Source organism: Chelonoidis abingdonii, chromosome 18 (genome assembly GCF_003597395.2).
Source record: "Chelonoidis abingdonii isolate Lonesome George chromosome 18, CheloAbing_2.0, whole genome shotgun sequence".
In the NCBI taxonomy this organism is placed as follows: domain Eukaryota; kingdom Metazoa; phylum Chordata; order Testudines; family Testudinidae; genus Chelonoidis; species Chelonoidis abingdonii.
The window spans coordinates 2680268-2698416 of NC_133786.1; the positions used below are offsets into that span (position 1 = coordinate 2680268).

At 57.1% G+C, this 18149-nt stretch overlaps 1 protein-coding gene across 1 annotated transcript in view; it reads left to right on the forward strand.

Annotated features, from left to right (window-relative positions):
• Window positions 1-18149, forward strand: part of ROBO4 (roundabout guidance receptor 4) — a 381615-nt gene that overhangs the window by 40657 nt on the left and 322809 nt on the right. The window contains exons 5-14 of the mRNA XM_075073581.1: window positions 883-1021; window positions 1634-1761; window positions 2760-2884; window positions 8873-9092; window positions 9903-10024; window positions 10847-11018; window positions 12056-12250; window positions 12840-12882; window positions 13848-13993; window positions 15429-15767. Coding sequence (XP_074929682.1) covers window positions 883-1021; window positions 1634-1761; window positions 2760-2884; window positions 8873-9092; window positions 9903-10024; window positions 10847-11018; window positions 12056-12250; window positions 12840-12882; window positions 13848-13993; window positions 15429-15767 — 1629 coding nt within the window. The remainder of the gene's footprint in view (window positions 1-882; window positions 1022-1633; window positions 1762-2759; window positions 2885-8872; window positions 9093-9902; window positions 10025-10846; window positions 11019-12055; window positions 12251-12839; window positions 12883-13847; window positions 13994-15428; window positions 15768-18149) is intronic.

Genomic DNA, 18149 nt, shown 5'->3' on the forward strand with positions numbered 1-18149 from the left:
GCCTTTTCGTTTGACACATTCAGTCTCTGTCTCCCTTGGCAGCTTTTCCCTCCAACATTTGTTGTCACAGGTTACTGGAGCATCTGTGCACTTTCACTGCTTTTCACAGTTGCTCACTGTAAGGATACATTTGTAGACCCAGTTATCGCGACACCCCCAATGCAGGCAATGGCTGTTCCTTCCCCTTTCTGACTGTCCTTATTCCCTGAGGGCTGCACATGCTGGCAGGGCAGAGGTCTCCAAACTGTGGGGCACTCCCCCCTAGGTTGGCATGGAGGAACATGGGGGGGTGGGCATGGCAGGCCTGGGCCAGTCCCCACAGGGGGGTGGGGAGGGAGATCCCACCCCCTCAGCTCTGCTTTGGCCCCATCCCCAGCCATAGTCTCAGCTCCCGGCCCCACACCTGGTCCCATCCTCGGCCTTGGCATGACTCAGAACTTGGCCAGGAGCCCGGTTGCCTGCCCCCATCATGGCCCAGCTGCTGCTCTGCTCCCAGCCCTGCCCTGACCCCACCCTCTGCCTCAGCCCCTGGCTGCGACTCCATTCCTGGCCCCGCTCCCAGCCCCACCCAGCCCTAGCTGCAGCTCCATCCTCGGCTCTCTTACCCCTGTCCACGTCCCTCCTCCCCTCCTTCCCCCCCTGAGCCACTCCCAGCCCCAGCCCCAGCTCTGGTTGGGGGGCCACCATCAGGGGTAAGAGGAGGTATGACCCTCAAAAGTTTGAGGACCACTGTGGTAGGGGGTGGAGACCTCCTGGGGGCACAGAAGGTTGTGGGGCTTGGATCCTGTAACATGTGGCACTGACTCTAATTCTCGCCGCCCAGAGCTCCATCTCCCAGCAGAGCGGGGATGTCTCACTGAAATCTCTGCTTCTCCTCCCCAGAAAAGCCTACGTTCACTCACAGACCCAGTGATATTGTGGCTAAATTTGGCAGCACCGTCCAGCTGGGGTGTGGTGTTGAGGGGGACCCACTGCCCAAAGTATGGTGGCACAAGGAGCACGGAGAGCTGCCCTGGGGCAGGTATGTGGTGTATATTCGGAGGCTTGTGAGCATTGGCGCTGCCCCCCTCAGCTAGCATGTTACCTGCGGGGCGGGTATCCGAATACACAGCACTCCAAGCACTGAGTAATTCCCGTAGCCCATTGCTGCAAGGTAGGTAGAGGATGCCAGGCTCACTTAGCAACACTGCCCAGGCCCCGGGGCAGAGGGGGAACTGTGCTTGTTTGATGCAGCACCCGGAGGGATCAATGGAGGCAAACCCAGACTGTCACCTGTTCCCGTTCTCCTGGAGGTGGGCAGGATGGGATACTGCCTGGTATTGTTTCTGGTCATGAGCATGAGCAATTCCCACCCCTTGGAATAGTGGCTCCACTGGCTCTGATGGGGCAGAGGGAACCATGGTCAGTGGTTGCTACGCATGCAAGATCCCAGGCTCCGGCAGCTGGGAGCCCCCTGTGTTTGGGGCCCAGAGCCCTGCTGCCCATGTCCCGCTCACCCATGGTTTAATTATGAGTCATGTGCATACCGATGGGGCCTACGGGCCAGCCAGGACAGGGCTTGGCACAAACACTGAGTGGCCGCCAGTCCCTGTTCCATGCAGCTCACGGCAGCTGTTCTGTCTCACACGCACAGGCATGAGGTGGATGAGGAGAACACCTTGCGGATTCATTACGTGACAACGCTTGACTCCGGCAGGTACATCTGCACGGCCCAGAACCAGGTGGGCACCGCCTCGGCCAAGGCCTCGCTCACTGTGCAGGGTAAGCAGCTCCATGCAGCCTTCACTGCCAGCAGCATGGCAGGGCTTGGCCATGCCCACGGGCAGCAGAGAGACCTTAGTGCCCAGCACACCCTGCTGCCTGAACGCCCCGGGAACTGGGGGAGGCAGATAGCTGTCACCAGCGACTGGGCACACGTAACATCCCTGCCCTACTCATCCACCAGCCCCATCAGCTCTGGCCCCCTCTGAGCAGCCCTGGCGCGATTCTCTCCTCTGCTCCCCAAGACTTGACAGGCTGGGGTCCCAGCTTCTGGACAGAGATACGTCAATGCCCTGAGCTGCCTGAAAGAGCCCCACATGAGCTCCAAGAAAGCCCCTTTCTGTGGTACTTACCCCTGCGGTCCCACAGGCCCAGGGGCCGGGGCGCAGTAGCACTTGGATGTTCCATCAGTAGACAATGCCCTCGGCTGCTGGGAACTCCTGTCTCTAGCTTGGCAGGGCCCGATCTCCAGACACACCTGGGAAGTGTGCCTCGCATGGCCCGAGTGACTCCACTGCTTGAGTGTGTGCAGGGCTGGGCCCATCACTTCAAGGCTGGCCCAGCCCCTGCCCCCTCCAGCTCTGCCTCTCATAGAATCATAGAACATCAGGGTTGGAAGGGATCTCAGGAGGTCATCTAGTCCAACCCCCTGCTCAGAGCAGTACCAATCTCCAGACAGATTTTTGCCTCAGACCCCTAAATGGCCCCCTCAAGGATTAAACTCACAACCCTGGGTTTGCTTCATGAAGGGGGTTGAAGCTACAACAGAGTCTCCCCCGGCTTGGCTCTGTTCACCCTTCCCAGCATCCAGTTCGATTCCTGGGGCCTGTGGTCTCCCCACTAGCTGGGCTGCCAGCACATGGTAACAGCCCATGGGCTAGGATTGTCAGAGGGGAGAGGGAGCAACTTCTCAAGGTGCTCACCGGGGGTGGTATTTCCCCGAGGAGCTCCTGTTGCCCATGCTCCCAACCCCACGCTTGCCCCTTTCTTGCCTGTAGACCCCCTGGACACTGGGCAGAGGGAGTGGCCGAAGGACGACCCGCGGGAGATGATGGACGTCCAGCTGTACCTGGACAACAGCACCACGCTCCCCTCCTCATCTGCCGTCTACCTGCACTGGAAGGTCAGTGAGGAGTCTCCACTAGTGCTACGTGCATCGGTACCCTGGCCTAGAGTGCCTGGCAGTGAGCCCTGGGTGGCCCCTCTGCCTGGCTCGGGGACGGGTGGGGTGAAGGGGAGGGCGTCGTGAGGGTGGCGCTCCCCAAGGGCACCCAGGGTTGGGAGGCCCTTAGTGTGAAGTGGGCTTGTCTGTGCCTGCTGCAGCTCAGCTCCTTGAAGCCAGGAGCTCTGGCCACACAAGCCCTGTCTGATAGGCCTTCCCAGACCTCACCCTCTTGGTGCGGGTTAGCAGTAGGCACCAACCTGCAGGTCCTCAGAGCAGCCCCTGTGGTGCCCAGCCCGTGCCCACTGGATACTCACAGAAATTACTGGCCTGCTGTCTCCAGGGAGCGGTGTACACACAGGTGGAGTGTTGTAGCTCATGTCAGGGCCTTTGGAACATCACAGCATATTGATAGTGACTCAGTCATGAGTTTAGCATCAAAAGCTCAAATTTAAGAGCTAATAAGTAAGGCTACGATTTGGTCACGGAGGTCACGGCGGTCCCAGATCCTGTGACTTTATCGGACCTCTGTGATTTCTACGCTTCAGGAGGAGGAGGTGGGACTGTGAGCCCCTGCCCTGCAACTGGGGCTGGCTGGAACCAGGACCCTGCAGCCCTAGCTTCATGGCTTCCACTGCGGCTGCAGCCAGGACAATGTGCCCCACCCGACGGCTTCCACCGGGGCCATGAGCCCTACCCCAGTGGCATCCTGGGCTTGGTGGGGGCTGCAGCCGGGCCCACACCCCTGTCCCACAGCTGAGGCCAGCTCTGGAGCATGGGCTGTGTGCCCCCCATGGTTGTGCCTCCCCCATTGCGGCCTCGGGAGCTGAGCTTGGCCTGTCAATCATTCCTCCTCCCCCACCCCCCACCCGCCAGGACTCCATTCCTCCCCGCTATCTAGCTCTGCCCCCCTCTTATTTTTAGTAAAGTCATGAACAGGCCACAGGCTCCACAAATTTTTCTTTATTGCCTATGACCTGTCTGTGACTTTTACTAAAAATAACTGCGACAAAAACTTAGCTTACGAATAAGTAAGGATCATAGAGTCAGAAATGGTTCAATAAAAACCAAAAGAGATAACCTGTTTCATAGTCTCCACTGAAGTGTACCTGGCCAAACCCTTGTCTGAAATAGTTTTTCTCTCCAAGGCAATCTCCCAGTGTCTCCAGCCAGCCTGGCCAGGATGTAAAGAGCTCTGTCCTTTTTGCTTCCCGGTGCAGGGTAACGAGCAGCCTTCTGCCTTCTCCTTATATCCCCCTAAATCCATTGCTGATCTCCAGAGTCTGGACGGCCCCCAGGGTCTATCCCTGGTGTGCTGACTTCATGTTGTTTTCACATCCTCATGTTGCTTTCCTATGGAAACGGGGCTTCCATTTTGTCGGCTTCCAGTGCTTAATGTACATGGGAACAGAGGCAGCCAGGGGAACATACACCCTTCGAGATCCCATTGCCTGTTCTCACCCCAGGCCCTGCCTGGGCTTGTGCAGGTCCCGAAGCAGCTCAGGGCCTGTCTGAGCCAACCTCCTGCTGGAAGGGTGAGCGCCTCGCCATGCTGCAGTGCGTTTGCACAGGGCAGGGAGCAGAGAGAGTCACGGGCGACATGGTCTGCTTCTGCCCGTGTGACAGCCCCCCTCTCAGGGGTGGGTGCAGCACGGTGCTCCCTGGCCTGCAAATGGCCCCAGAGTTCAAAAGTGGAGAAGTCCAGGGAATGTGTCACCCAGGACAAGTCCCAGCACCCCACCAGGGCACCAGGAATTACAGCCAGCAGCACTGTGTCCTGAAGGAGCAGGAGGGAATGGGGAGCTGCCCCTGCACTCCCAGCCTGTGAATGGGAAAGTGCCGGCCAAACCCAGCCTCTTCCAGCAGGGTCCTGCTGAGCCCTGTCCCCCGGGCAGCCTGGCCAGACTAGGCCTTGCCCTGCCTCAGTGCTGCTCGGATCCCCACCATTCCCAGCATGCACAGACAGGCCCAGCTAGGAGAGTGGAGGGCTGGCTGGAGACCAGTGGCGGGATTCCCCAGCTCCAACGGCAGAGTGGCATGGGGACAGCAGCCTTGAAAGCCATCCTCCCTCATGGAGGTGATTGTGGGTAATGCAGGAATGCCGTCCGGGACATTGGGCAGGTTGCCGGCAGGGTCTAAGGGGCTTTGGCTCTGCTGTGACACACCTGCCTGTGAAAGGGTCACAAGGACAGGACCCGCCAGCGATAGGCTTCGAGGCCTGAAGGATAGTAGCCAAGTGCTGTAAGGCCTCCCCACAGGGCCAAGCAGACCCCTGGGCTCACCATTGGCATGTTCCCCCATGCAGTCAGGCCTGTGCTCTGCAACGTCTAGCAGCAGCGCTGCCTGGGGTAGAAAGCACCTGGGAACTGAGTCAGGTGCCATTGCAAATGCTCAGTCTGTGTGCAGAGACTGCAAGGTAGAGAGCTCCCCCTGCACACTCCATCGGCTAGGTGCTCAAACTGTGTCCTGAACTGTCAGCTTAGTTCAGCATCCAGCCCAGTGGGCAGCACCCACCCACATACCCACCCTCCTGTATTCATCCACCCACGCTTTGTATATTTATCTACTCACCTTCCCACTCATCCATCCGTCCATCCACCCACTCACCTCCCATCCACCATCCACCTCTCTCATCCATCCACTCACCCACGCTCCCAGCTAAGTACCCTCTTAGCTACCCACATCATCTGGTGCTCATAGGCTACCAAGGACCATTGCTCAGCCTCCAGCCATGACCATGGCTGATGGCACTCTACCAGGCATTATGGAGGGAAGATCCCAGATCTGGGTCAATTCTGGGAATCCACAAATCTTTGGGCTTGTTCTACAGGCAGTACCAGGGAGTGTCAAGGCATACACCCCTTTGCATGTCAATGGAGCATTTGCGATAACACGTCTCTGCCACACACCTGAGACTGTATAGAAATCCACTGAAAGCTGTGAACCAAAGGACACTCTCGTACCAGAACCAATGTGAAGATCACACACCAGATGTAGCAGAACATCTGGGACACCAAATCCTTTCAGTGCAAGCCAAAGTGCTGACCTGCCAATGGAATTCAAAGCTGCTTTGATGTCCGTGTGTGCCAGATGAGGCGGGCGGATGAATTCTTGATGCAGCTCAGCCAGGAGCCAGAGGGTTCAGAGAGCGTCCATTATCGACTGCCCATCAGCAAAACCTGATGTCTGTGAACAACGTCTGTTAAGGCATGGGCTGCATCCTACCAAGCAGGACATGAGCGAAGATTTTTCAGGGGCTGAAAGCAATGAAATCAGCCTGTAGCTGCTACACTCAGTGTGAGATTCGTTACCCTGGCATAGGGGCATTATGATGTCATCTGTCCAGTCTGCTGGTACTTGGCCTGATGCCGGCCAGTGCTTGCTTGTTCCAAGGCACCTTTGAGTAGCTTGGGTGGATGCCACCAGCACATCCATTCCATAGCTTTTGGTGGACATCTGGCTGATGAGGAGCTGGACGAGTGAGAACTGAGTGACAGCTAGTCTGGAGTTTGCTGGTGTTCCTGTGCTCTGGAGATCCATGAGTTTTCACTGCGGAGCGATTTATGATGAGGATGTGGTCAGTTTCTTTCATGTCATGTCCATTGTTTGAAATCCACATCCAGCAATGGGTATTGAGGCCCATAAGCCAGGAGTCCCCAATAGACAAGTCCATTCATCCCACCCCCAACTACTTACCCACCCACCAACTCTCACATCGATCCATCTAATCACCCATCCATCCCATCCCACACTACTTACCCACCCACTGTCTCTCCCACCCATGCATCCCATCCCCCAGCTACTTACCCACCCTCCAACTCTCCCACCCATCCATCCCACTTCCAGCTACTTACTCACCCACCGACTCCTAACCACCCATCTAGCTCACTCCCAGCTACTTAAGAACATAAGAACGGCCCTATTGGGTCAGACCAAAGGTCCAGCAAGCCCAGTATCATGTCCTCTGGCAGTGGCCAATGGCAGGGGCCCCAAAGAGAATGAATAGACAGGTGCTCATTAAGCGAGTGGTGAGGGATAGCTCAGTGGTTTGAGCATTAGCCTGCTAAATCCAGGGTTGTGAGTTCAATCCTCAAGGGGGCTATTTAGGGATCAGAGCAAAAATCTGTCTGGGAATTGGTCCTGCTTTGAGAAGGGGGTTGAACTAAAAGGCCTCCTGAGGTCCCTTCCAACCCTGAGATTCTATATCCTGTCACCCAATCTCAGTTTCTGGCAAACAGGAGGCTAGGGACTCCATCCTGACTAATAGCCATTGATGGACCTTTCTTTCATGAATCTGTCTAGCTTCCTTTTGAACCCCATTATAGTATTGGCCTTCACAACATGCTTTGGCAAGGAGTTCCAGAGGTTGACAGTTCGTTGCATGAAAAAATACTTTCTTGTGTTTGTTTTAAACCTGCTACCTATTAATTTCATTTGGTGGTCCCTTGTTCTTGTATTATGAGAGGACATAAATAACACTTACTTATTTACTTTCTCTATACCACTCATGATTTTATAGACCTTTATCATATCCCCCCTTAGTCTCCTCTTTTCCAAGCTGAAAAGTCCCAGTTTTAGTAATCTCTCCTCCTAATCATTTTTGTTGCCCTTTTCTGAACCTTTTCCAATTCCAATATATCTTTTTTGAGATGGGGCAACCACATCTGCAGGCAGTATCCAACCCACCCCCAACTACTTACCCACCCATCAACTCTCTCACCCATCTTTTCATCCCATCCACTGAACCTATCATAGTATTCCTTCCCAGATCTGAACCTTAGAGTTCAGAAAATGAGATACTAGCATGAATCCTCTAAGCTTAATTACCAGCTTAGATCTGATAGCACTGCCACCAACCAAAAATATAGTGTTTTGGGACACTCTGATCTTCCCAACCTTCCCTGGGGACCCCAAGAACCCAAATCGCTTGGGTTCTTAAATACAAGGAGAAATAAACCATTCCCCTTCTTTCCCCCTCCCACCTTTCCCTCCTGGGCTACCTGAGAGACTATGATCCAAACTCTTTAAATCACAATACAGAGAAGCATGTCCCTCCCTTCCACAAAGAGGCAAACAGATTCAGGAAAACAGAGAGAGTTCACTTCTCCGTCTCCCCACCAGTCCTGGTGAGTAAACCCAATCTCTCGGGATTAAAAAGGGAAACAAGGAAAAAAATCAATGCAGCGTTCTTAAAGAAATCTTTAATAAAGAAGGAAAAAAGTAAGATTTATCTCTGTAACTTCAGATGTAAAATTACAGGGTCCATAGCTTACAGACACTACAGAGAAACTTTTCCCAGTACCAATACAAATCAAATATTCCCAGCAACACACGTATAAAGTTAACCAGCCAGATCCACATTTGCAAATAGAGAAACCAATTAAAAAGACTAAACGGCCTGTCTTACTTACTATTTGAACAGAACTTAGAGAGCCTGTAGTAATGTCTGGTCCTCTTAACCCCCAAGAGAGAAACACACAATGGACAAAGAACACACACAAAAGCTTCCCTCCACCCAGATTTAAAAGTATCTTGTCTCCTGACTGGTCCTCTAGTCAAGTGTTCCAGTTCCCTGCTTGTAATCCTTTACAGGTAAAAGAGACATTAACCCTTAACAATTTGTTTATGACAGAACCCAACCAGCCATCCACCCTCTGACCCTCCCGCCACCCATCTACCAACTCATCCATCCACTTGCCCATCCTCCTGCCCTCCCATCTATCAACATTTATGCAGCACTTTCTGTCATAGCAACCACACTCAGTTGGCTTCTCCCAGCACATAGTCCTGCTGATGCAGCTCTGGCAGCCTATCCCCAAGCCCCTTGCCCAAGGCAAGCACCATCTTGGGCAGGAGGACAAGAGGAGACTCAGATATGGGCAGGCTGAGGGGTTGAGCAGATCTCTGCTGACCTGTCCTGTGTCCCCACTGACCATGGTTGCCTTTCAGGTGATCCGCCCGTCCCAGCACACTGAGGGTCATGCTGTGCTGTACCGCTCTCTGCTGCCAGTCAGCACGGACTGGGTTGAACGGAAGGTGCCTAGGGAGCACAGCATCATCATCCCAGCCCTTAAGAGAGGCTACAAGTATGAGTTCAAGGTTCGGCCCTATGCTGGGAAGGTCCATGGCCTGGACAGCAACGTCAGGCACCTCTGGATCCCGGAGGAAGGTACAGCCCGAGGCACCCCCAGTCCCTCCAGCTCCAGGCCCTGACTCAGCTTGCTCTGCAGAGCAAGGTCACATGGGGACCTAGAGAGGCTGCTGGCCTGGCAGGGAGTCCATGAGTGACATGCTAAGTGGGTTTGAGGGCTTGGTGCATGGCTGCCTACAGGTCCTTCTCCATGGTGCTGCTCCTTACAAGGCCAATGCCTCACCAGGAGAGCACAGTCAGGGGGTCCTGCTGGAGCACACAGGAACCTGCCCATTCAGCTGCTGTGCATCCCCTGGGTGAACGGCACAGCAGGTGCCCTACTGTGCCCCAGCACCCCAAGGCTGCACCGTCCAGTGATCTTGTGTGGGGAAGTGCCAAGGCTGGGGTCTGTCACTGTCCTGCTAGAGGGAACAGGGAGGGACAAGGAAGAGGATGAGGAGCAGGAGCAGCACCATGCACAATCTCAAAGGACCCCTGGGCACCAGGAGGCCAGGTTGGTCCCTTCATCTGCAGTCACCCCATCTCTGCATGGCCCCATGACCTGACCTGCCTCTCTAGCGATACCTGCCCGAAGCCTAGACGGGCATCTTGGTGCTGGTGGGAGACCTCAGGGACCACAGCTCTGCTGCCGTCCACCCAGGGGTGAAAGTAGAAATAGAGACTTACTGGTACAGGGCTGGGAGGGGACCGAGTCTTACCCCAGAAGGGGTGGGGCCTCGGGTGGAAGGGGTGGGGATGGGGAGGTCAAAGCCCCAGGGACCGTGTCCGGAGAGCAGCCCGGTCCCGCACTGGCCAAGGAGGTTTTCAGTGGCTCTCTCTTGTCCTCAGTGCCTAGCGCACCTCCTCAGCGTGTCACCATCACGGCAGTGGAGGATGGGAATGGCACAGTGCTCATCAACTGGGACCCCCCTCCCCACCACACACACAACGGCATCATCCGGGGCTACAAGGTGAGGATGTGCTGGGGCGACCTCTCAGGCCCAGCATGACACTGATGTGCTCGCAGTGGGGACAGAGGTTAAAGAGCTAAATCGGCCTGGCTTGGCCAGGCTGCAGCTAGTAGGAACCTGGAGGGAGCTCTGGTTCATGGAGGGATCTCACCCGAAGGTGGGAGGTAACCGGGAGGGTGCCAGGAGGCAGGGCCATGTTTCCTGGGAGTGTTGCCGGGCTGGGCTGCACAGAATGACACGTCCTCTCAGTCACTTTCAGGAGCATTCACAGGAGTCAGTGTTTGTTCATGCAGGGATCTCGGGGGCTGCTCCGCTCAGAGACCTGAGGGGGCCTGGCAGAGGAGCTGCACCAGCTGAGACCCTTCAGTGCCTGTGCAGTCCTGCCTGTGGAGCAGCTTTTGCTTGGAGTTCCTGGGGCTGCTTGTTGGGCCTGGGGTGGTGGGGGTCACAGTTATCCATAGGGCTTGGGGTGGAGCAGGTCACAGCTATCCATGGGGCCTGGGGCGATGGGGATCACAGCTATCCAGGGGGCCTGGGTGGAGCAGATCACAGCTGTCTGTGGGGCCCAGGTGGTGAAGGTCATAGTTGACCTATGGGGTCTGGGGCAGTGGGGGTCACAGCTAGCCATGGGGCCTGAGGCAGTGGAGGTCATAGCTGTCTGTGGGGCTTGGGGCAGTGTGTGGGGGGGTTGTCACAGCTTTCCATGGGGCCTGGGTGGTGGGGGTGTATCTGGTTGTATCTGTGTCTGGGTGTATGACAGGCCTCCTGTCTCTTGGTCTGGGTTTGTCACAGCCATGCTAGCTCTGTCTGGGTATGTTACAGGTCTGGTACCTGGGCAATGAAACTCACCATCACTTGAACAGGACCGTGAATGGAGGGACACACAGTCTGGAAACAGTCATGCTGCCGGCTGGGGTTAAATACTGTATCCAGGTAGCAGCCTTCAATGGAGCTGGGCTCGGGGTGCCCAGCAATGCCACATGCAGCAGCGTAGGTCAGAAATGATGTTTTGTTTGTAGAGTTCTTTGTCCAGCTGGAAACCCCCAAACCCCCCGTGATGTGCCCTGTGATCAGAGAGCCGGCTGGGGATGATGGGACAGACAGATCACTCGCTCACTTGCCCTCCCTTTGCCGTTCTGGCTCCCCAAGCTGACACACTGGCCTGCTGGCTGCGCTCACTTGCATCCCTTAGAAACCCTGGTTCAGTCACCTGGACCCTTGGCACCATTGCCAGCTGGCCAGACTGAAGTTTTAGGGAAGTCTGCAGGGACCCTCTTGGGGGCAGAGTGGAGGTCATGCTCCTTGGTCTGTTTCCCTTCTCTGACACCTGCCCAGTGGACCATTGGCTCAGGCAGCACTTGGGAGGGATATTTTTCTTCTCTGCATTTAACTCATTTCACGTGAACCCCCAGACAGTGCTGGCTTTCTGCAGGGGCTTGGCTGGCAGCTGGGACTAGGGAATGTTGGCTGATGGTTCGAGCCAGGAGCTGGCTGTCTGAAATCCGGTTCTGTTCCCAGTTCTGCCTGCCTCTCGTTGGGTCACCTTGGCCATGGCCTATCCCCCTCCCTTTCTGCCAGGTGTGCCGCTCACAGGGCTCCAGCCCACAGGCCCTAGGGGTGTGCCAGGAGTGGTGGGACCTGCCTAGCCTGACAGGCCGGCTCCCTCTGCCAGCTGGGCCAATCTCTCTCCATCCCAACTGATACCTGTCCCCAGCATTATCCCAGCTCTGAGCCTGGCTCCCCAGTGACACCCGCATAGAGGGGGACCCCAGCCCTTGACCTGTGCAGGCAGGAGGCTCTTGTGCCCCTCCAAGCAGCAGCCCAGGTGTTGCTGTGGGGTAACAAAGAGGGACTGGAACCTGACCCAATCTCCTGCTGCGACTGCACCTTTGCTTTTAACCTTTCGGTGTCTTGTGGGCAGGCAGGTGAGCAGCTCAGCTATTCCCGGGCCGTGGTTCTGCATTGGACGAGCTCTCTGCTGCAGCCATTCAGCCTGTCACCTCAACCTCTGATCCGCCCCTTCCTTCCCAGAGCCCTTGGTGGAAAAGATGGCCAGGACCCCGGCTGTGCTCTCCGTCAGCCACATCCTGGCAGTGATTCGCCAACCTGTCTTCATCGCTAGTGTGGGCTCGCTGCTCTGGCTCGTGCTGATGGTGCTGGCTGTCTACCTGTGCCAGCACCACTCCAGGCATTACAGCCGAGAACAGCAACATGCTGTGGGCAAAGGTGAGAGCGAACTCCGAGCCCAGCTGTCTCCCAGCAGTCACTAGCATGGGGGTGGGGGGCAGCAGGGGCCCTAGAACGACACATTATGCCTGGGCTCTGTGAGTTTGAGACACCCCAGCCCTTAGGGGCTCAGACAGTCCAGTTAAAGAAGGGATCCCCAACATCACCCCTGCTCGCTGGGCCCTGCAGCCCCCACACAGCCCTGGACATTACACTGGGGATTGGTCTTGATTTCTGCCCAAGCACTGCCCTGGGAGATGTCCCCAGAAAGGGGCCTGTCAGTGCAGGAGATCAGCAGGGACCCTGCCGTGGGTGGTCTGGGGTGAACCCCAGGGGTTCTCTATCCCAGTGCTGTGGGAGCATGTCCCGGAGTTATCCAGAAACTGGTGCTGGGACTGGTGAGGAGCTGTCCGAGTCAGGTTGTAATCAGCCATGGGGGCAAGATGACAGGGGCCTGCTGAGAAAGGTGGCCAAGACGGGCAGCAAATGGGAGCCATGCAGCTCAGGATGGTCTGCTGGTATGAGACCACCCCGGTCATTGCAAGGAGCCATTGCTGTGCAGCTAACAATCTCCCTGCCTCTCTCCCAGGTCTGTGCCGATATGCCAGTGACAACACCATCGTCAAGCACAAGTGAGTGACGGCTTGGCCCTACCATGGGCAGTAACCTTCCTGGAGAAAATGGTTTTGAACCCTACGGCATAGGCTGGCCTGTATCCCCACTCAGCGAGCCCAAGAGTGGCCCACTGACAGGGAAGATGCTTGCTTTATTTCTGACCTGCAGCCCCCTGCTGTCCCAGCCCTGGGCCCCACACACAGCCCCTCAATCGCCATCTGCATCCACTTTCTATCCCAGCCCTGGGCCCCACATGCAGCCCCTCAATCGCAACCTGCATCCCCTTTCTGTCTCAGCCTCGGGCCCCACATATGACCCTCTGTAAGACACCAAACAGCTTACAGTCTGCAGCAGCCCCTGCCAGCCCCACCTGTGCCCTGTGATGGTCCTGCAGGCACAAGGGGGTGAGGACAGGCTGGAGGGGGAGCAGATTCGTTTGGTCCCTGCTGGGGAACATGTGATGGCTTTGTGATGAGAGGCTGCCAAGCTAACACCCCTGTGGTGTCCTGGTGCAGAGAAAGGCAGGTGCCCAGGGTGCTGTGAGTTACACAGCACTCTGGGGCTTTTCCCTACAGCAGATGACCAGATTCCCTGCTCATGTGGGTGCTGTGCAGCATCTGCCAGCAGGAGGGAGCCAGAAGCTGCCCGCTGCCCATCCTGACACACCCTTGCGGCGGGAAACATGCCGTACCTGCTAGGGCTCCCCAGGCTGGGAACGCAGAGGATCTTCCCACTCCCCCTGCACTGCCTGAGAGCACAAAGGGAGCGGCACTGGCCTGCGAGCCTGGCCTAGTAACAGCACATGGCCAGGGCTGGAGTGGGGCTCTATCCCTGTGCTAGCCCCTTCCACGTGGACACAGGAGGAAGGTGCCACAGACTCACCCAGCCCGATATGCCGGGGCTTACCAGAGCTGCTGCAGGTGACAGCAAAGCCCCCACCTGGTGCCTTCACCTGTATGTCTCCTCCCCTCCCCAACCCCAGGATGGACGTGAGTGACTCCCCGTGGCTGGCTGACAGCTGGAAAGCCACCTCCTGCTCCAAGACCTTCAGCAGCAGCAGCAGCAGCAGGTCGAGCAGTCAGCTCCTGTGGGCTGAGACCAAAGACAGCCTGGACTTCCACCGCTCCAGTGAGTCCCTGCCGCACCGTGCCGCTCTGCTCCTGGCCATTCCCTGCCTGGAGAGAGGCTCTAGGGTCACCAGGTGTCCCGATTTTATAGGGACAGTCTCGATTTTGGGATCTTTTTCTTATATAGGTGCCTATTACCCCCCACCCCCGTGCCCCGTCCCAATTTTTCACACTTGCTGTCTAGTCACCCTAAGAGGTTCCCGCATGGACCAGCCCACACCTCTCGCTGCACCTTCAGGGCAAAGTCAGGACGTTCCCCAGAGGAGATGATGCTCCCTGTGTGGGATTCCAGGCCCCCAGTCGCAGGCTAGCTGAGCTCCATGCGTGGGATTCCAGGAGACCAAGCTGGTTCTCTGAATAGGGAGAGGGTGATTTTCTGCTGGGTTTTGCTGTGAGAAATTCAGGGCTTGTCTCCCTGGTGTTCCCCCAAAGGCTCCCCGGAGGACTGGGGAGTCAGCAGGATTCTGGCATCACAAAGCCCGTGGCGGTGGGAGCTGGTTCATTGCAGGGGAGGCGATGCAATGCCTGGGTTTCCTTACTGGGGCCTTTCAGCATGCACTTGAATGTCAGCGTCTGGCTCCAAACACGTCAGCCCCAGACCTTCGCTACCTGCAGTCTGGGGGGCAGCCAGCACTTAGGGGCTTTAACTGAGCTCCACACCTCCCGGGGGCGGGAGGGCTTTCAGTAGGCTTGCCAACTTCCTAATCGCACAAAACTGGACACCCCAGCCCTGCCCCTTCTCTGAGGCCCCGTCCCCCACTCGCTCCATCCCCCTCCCTCCATTGCTCGCTCTCTCTCACCATCACTCACTTTCACTGGGCTCGCTCAGAGTGTTGAGGTGTGGGGAGGGGTGAGGACTCTGGCTGAGGATGCAGGCTCTGGGCTGGGGCGGGGGGGATGGGGTGCAGAAGGGGGTGAGGCTCTAGGAAGGAGTTTGGGTGTGGGAGGGGGCTCAGGGCTGGGGCAGGGGGTTGGGATGTGGGAGGGAGTGAAGGCTGTGGCTGGGGGTGCGGACTCTGGGGTGAGGCAAGGGATGGGGGGTTTAGGGCACAGGAGGGGGCTCTGGGTTGAGGCAGGGGATTGGGGTGGGGTGAAGCTGCAGGCTGGGTATATCTGTAGGGCGAGGGGAGATCTGCGGGCTGGGTGTGTCTCTGGGGCGGGGGGTGGGAGGGAGAGCTGTGGGCTGGGTGTGTCTGTGGGGCGGTGGGGGAGACTGTGGGCTGTGTGTGCCTGTGGGGCCGGGGATGGGGAAAGAGCTGCGGGCTGGGTGTGTCTGTGGGGCAGGGGGGAGCTCTGTGGGCTGGGTGTGTCTGCGGGGCTGGGGGAGAGCTTAGGGCTGGGTGTGTCTGTGGGGCAGGGGGGAGCTCTGCAGGCTGGGTGAAGCTCATGGAGTCCCTGGAGTCTAACACACCATGTCTCTCCCTTTCTCTTTGCAGCCGTGTCCTTTGACAGGCCGAGCCGGAGCTCCCAGATCCCGGGCATCCCACGGGGGCCCAACAGCAGCAGCCTGTACCGGGTGCTCTATGTCGACCTTCCTGCTAAGGACATGCAAACCTTCCACCGCCCCCCACTGCCCAGCACCCCTGGCCCTCACCGCAGAGCCACGGAGCCTCGGGGACCCACCGACCCCAGGCTTGGGCCCCATTACAGGCAGAGCCTCGGCATGGAGAGCGACTGTGTGGGGGGAGCCGAAAAGAGAGGGCTGTGGAAGCCAGCGGGCCCTGGGCCCCCCAGCCTCACCCTGCAGGGACCCTGGGAGAGTAGCAGCAAGAGAGGTAAGGGCTGCAGGAAGTCCCAGCTGGGAGCTAGGGGCTCTGACCTCAGGGTGGCTGGGCCTGCATTCAGGGGCTGCAGGGTGCCACGCAGGCACACAGACCCAGCGGGAATGGTTGGCATTTCCCTCCTGATCCACTGAGACTGTGGCAATGCGCTGCCCTGCCACACTACACCTTGCACGTTCTGACACCAGCCCAGACGGCGGGTCCGCCATCGATCTTAGCCTGCCACAGAGCCCAGCAAGCTCAGCCTTTCCCTAGTGTGGCCATCCCACTTGGCCCGGCCACAGCCCAGTGCTGTGCCCCTGGCGTTCCCCCACCCCAACTCCAAAGCCTGAACATGGGCCTGCTCCCCGACCCCAGAGCAACCCTCTGACTATTCTGCTGGCATCACAGTCTGGCTGGGCCTGCCCATGGAGGGGACCTTTGCCTGGGCAGTTGGCCAGGGCCTTTCTTCTTCTTTGCCCTTGTCCTAGTTTCACACCAGGGTCTGGATCTGCACCCGGGATGAGCCCTGTGAGCTCCAGCATGGCTCCCAGCAGGATGTCGGGGAAGGAGCAGCGCACTGGCCCAGCCAGTCCCTTCCCCAGGCCCCACGGCACAGGAGGGTGCTGGAGGAGGGGAGCAGTGGGAGCGCTGGCAACTGCTGCCTGGCTTCTTGCAGCACTAGCTGAGGGAGCACGGGGCTGGTGTGTGCCCCGGGAATGGGACCAGGATCACACTGACAGCAGGGGGTCAGGAGCCCAGTCCAGCAGCAGCACAGAGCAGGGGGCAGACATGGAAGCCAGGGCTGCTGGGTTCTGTGTGTGCCCCTGTCTGGGCCTGTCCAACGCTGAGCAGTGGGGACCAGAGCCCTCGCCCCTCCTCCCCCTCTCCCTGTACTTCTGTGCTCTGAGTTCAATGGCTGAACAGCCCTCGGGCAATGCAAAGTATTGCTGACATCGTACACCCCCGATGCCCTCAGCAACAGCCCTGCCCTGCATCCCCTCGGCCTGTGCTGCCCACCACCAATGTCCCACATGCCAGCTGCACCCTGTCCTTGCATCTAGCCTCCAGTCCCCAGCTCCTGGCAAACCCCAGGGAGGGAAACATGCTGATCCCAGCAGCCTCGCCGCCTTCAGAGGGGCTGCCAATGTGGGAGAGGGAAGCTGCTGTGGAAGGGGTGCTGAGGGAGGCTGCAATTTAACTTCTCCAAAGTTCAGGGACAAGCTGGCACTAGGGAGGTTAGCGAAAGTCAATGGAGCCTGGTTACTTGCCAGGCACTGTCTGCAGCTTGGGCCCCAGCTGCTCTGCCTCTGGAGATTTCAGCCAAGCTGAGTGCATCCAGAGTCCAGTGGGGGGAGGCAGCACCGGGGAGTGACTTTGGTCCCCGCCCCAGACACATGCACTTGAGTGGACAGCAGGGACACTACATGCTGTAGGGAACCAACACTTCACCCCAGGACAGCTGGCCTGACCAATCTAGTGCAGGATTCGCTGATGGAGTCAGATCCCCATGTGATGGGATCCCCTCGGGGTGCCACCTGGGACTGGGGTACCAATGAGCCCTCTGACTCATGAGCCTGGGATCACTTTCCCACTGTGCTGCTCCCGGTCCTACACTGCCACCAGCATTCATACAGGTAGGGACACACCCAGCTGGAGCTATATGCAGGCTCTCTGACCAGCCACTGCATGCACCAACAAAAGAGAGGCTATAGCCAAAATAACCACTAGCTTCCCGGTCTAGGACCTGCAAGCTCATAGAGTTCACCCTTCAGTGTGGAAAGGAAATGCAACAGCCCTTGAGCTAAGATTCCCAAGCACTTACTTCCAAATTTACTGGTTTAGATTAAAACATAAAGCAAGTGTATTACCTACAAAAAGATAGATTTTAAGTGATTATAAGTGATAGCCAACAGATCAAAGCAGATCACCTAGCAAATAAACAAAAACGCAAACTAAGCACTAGAAAGATAGGATATGAATTAGCAGATTCTCACCCTGGCTGATGATACAAGCAGGTTGGCAGATTTTTAAGGCACAAGCTACACTTCTTTTTCAGCTTGGAATCCCCAGGGTTTTCATACACAGGCTAGAAACCACTTTGGCTGAGTCCAGCACTTCCCCGGTTCAGTCTTTAATATGCAGGTGTTTTCCAGATTCGCCTTGTGTGGGGCATGAAGAACAATAGATGATGTCACTCCCTGTCTTCATAGAATCATAGAGTCATAGAATATCAGGGTTGGAAGAGACCTCAACTCAATTCCCAACTAAATCATCCCAGCCAGGGCTTTGTCAAAGCTTGACCTTAAAAACCTCTAAGGAAGGAGATTCCACCACCTCCCTAGGTAACATATTCCAGTGCTTCACCACCCTCCTAGTGAACAAGTTTTTCCTAAT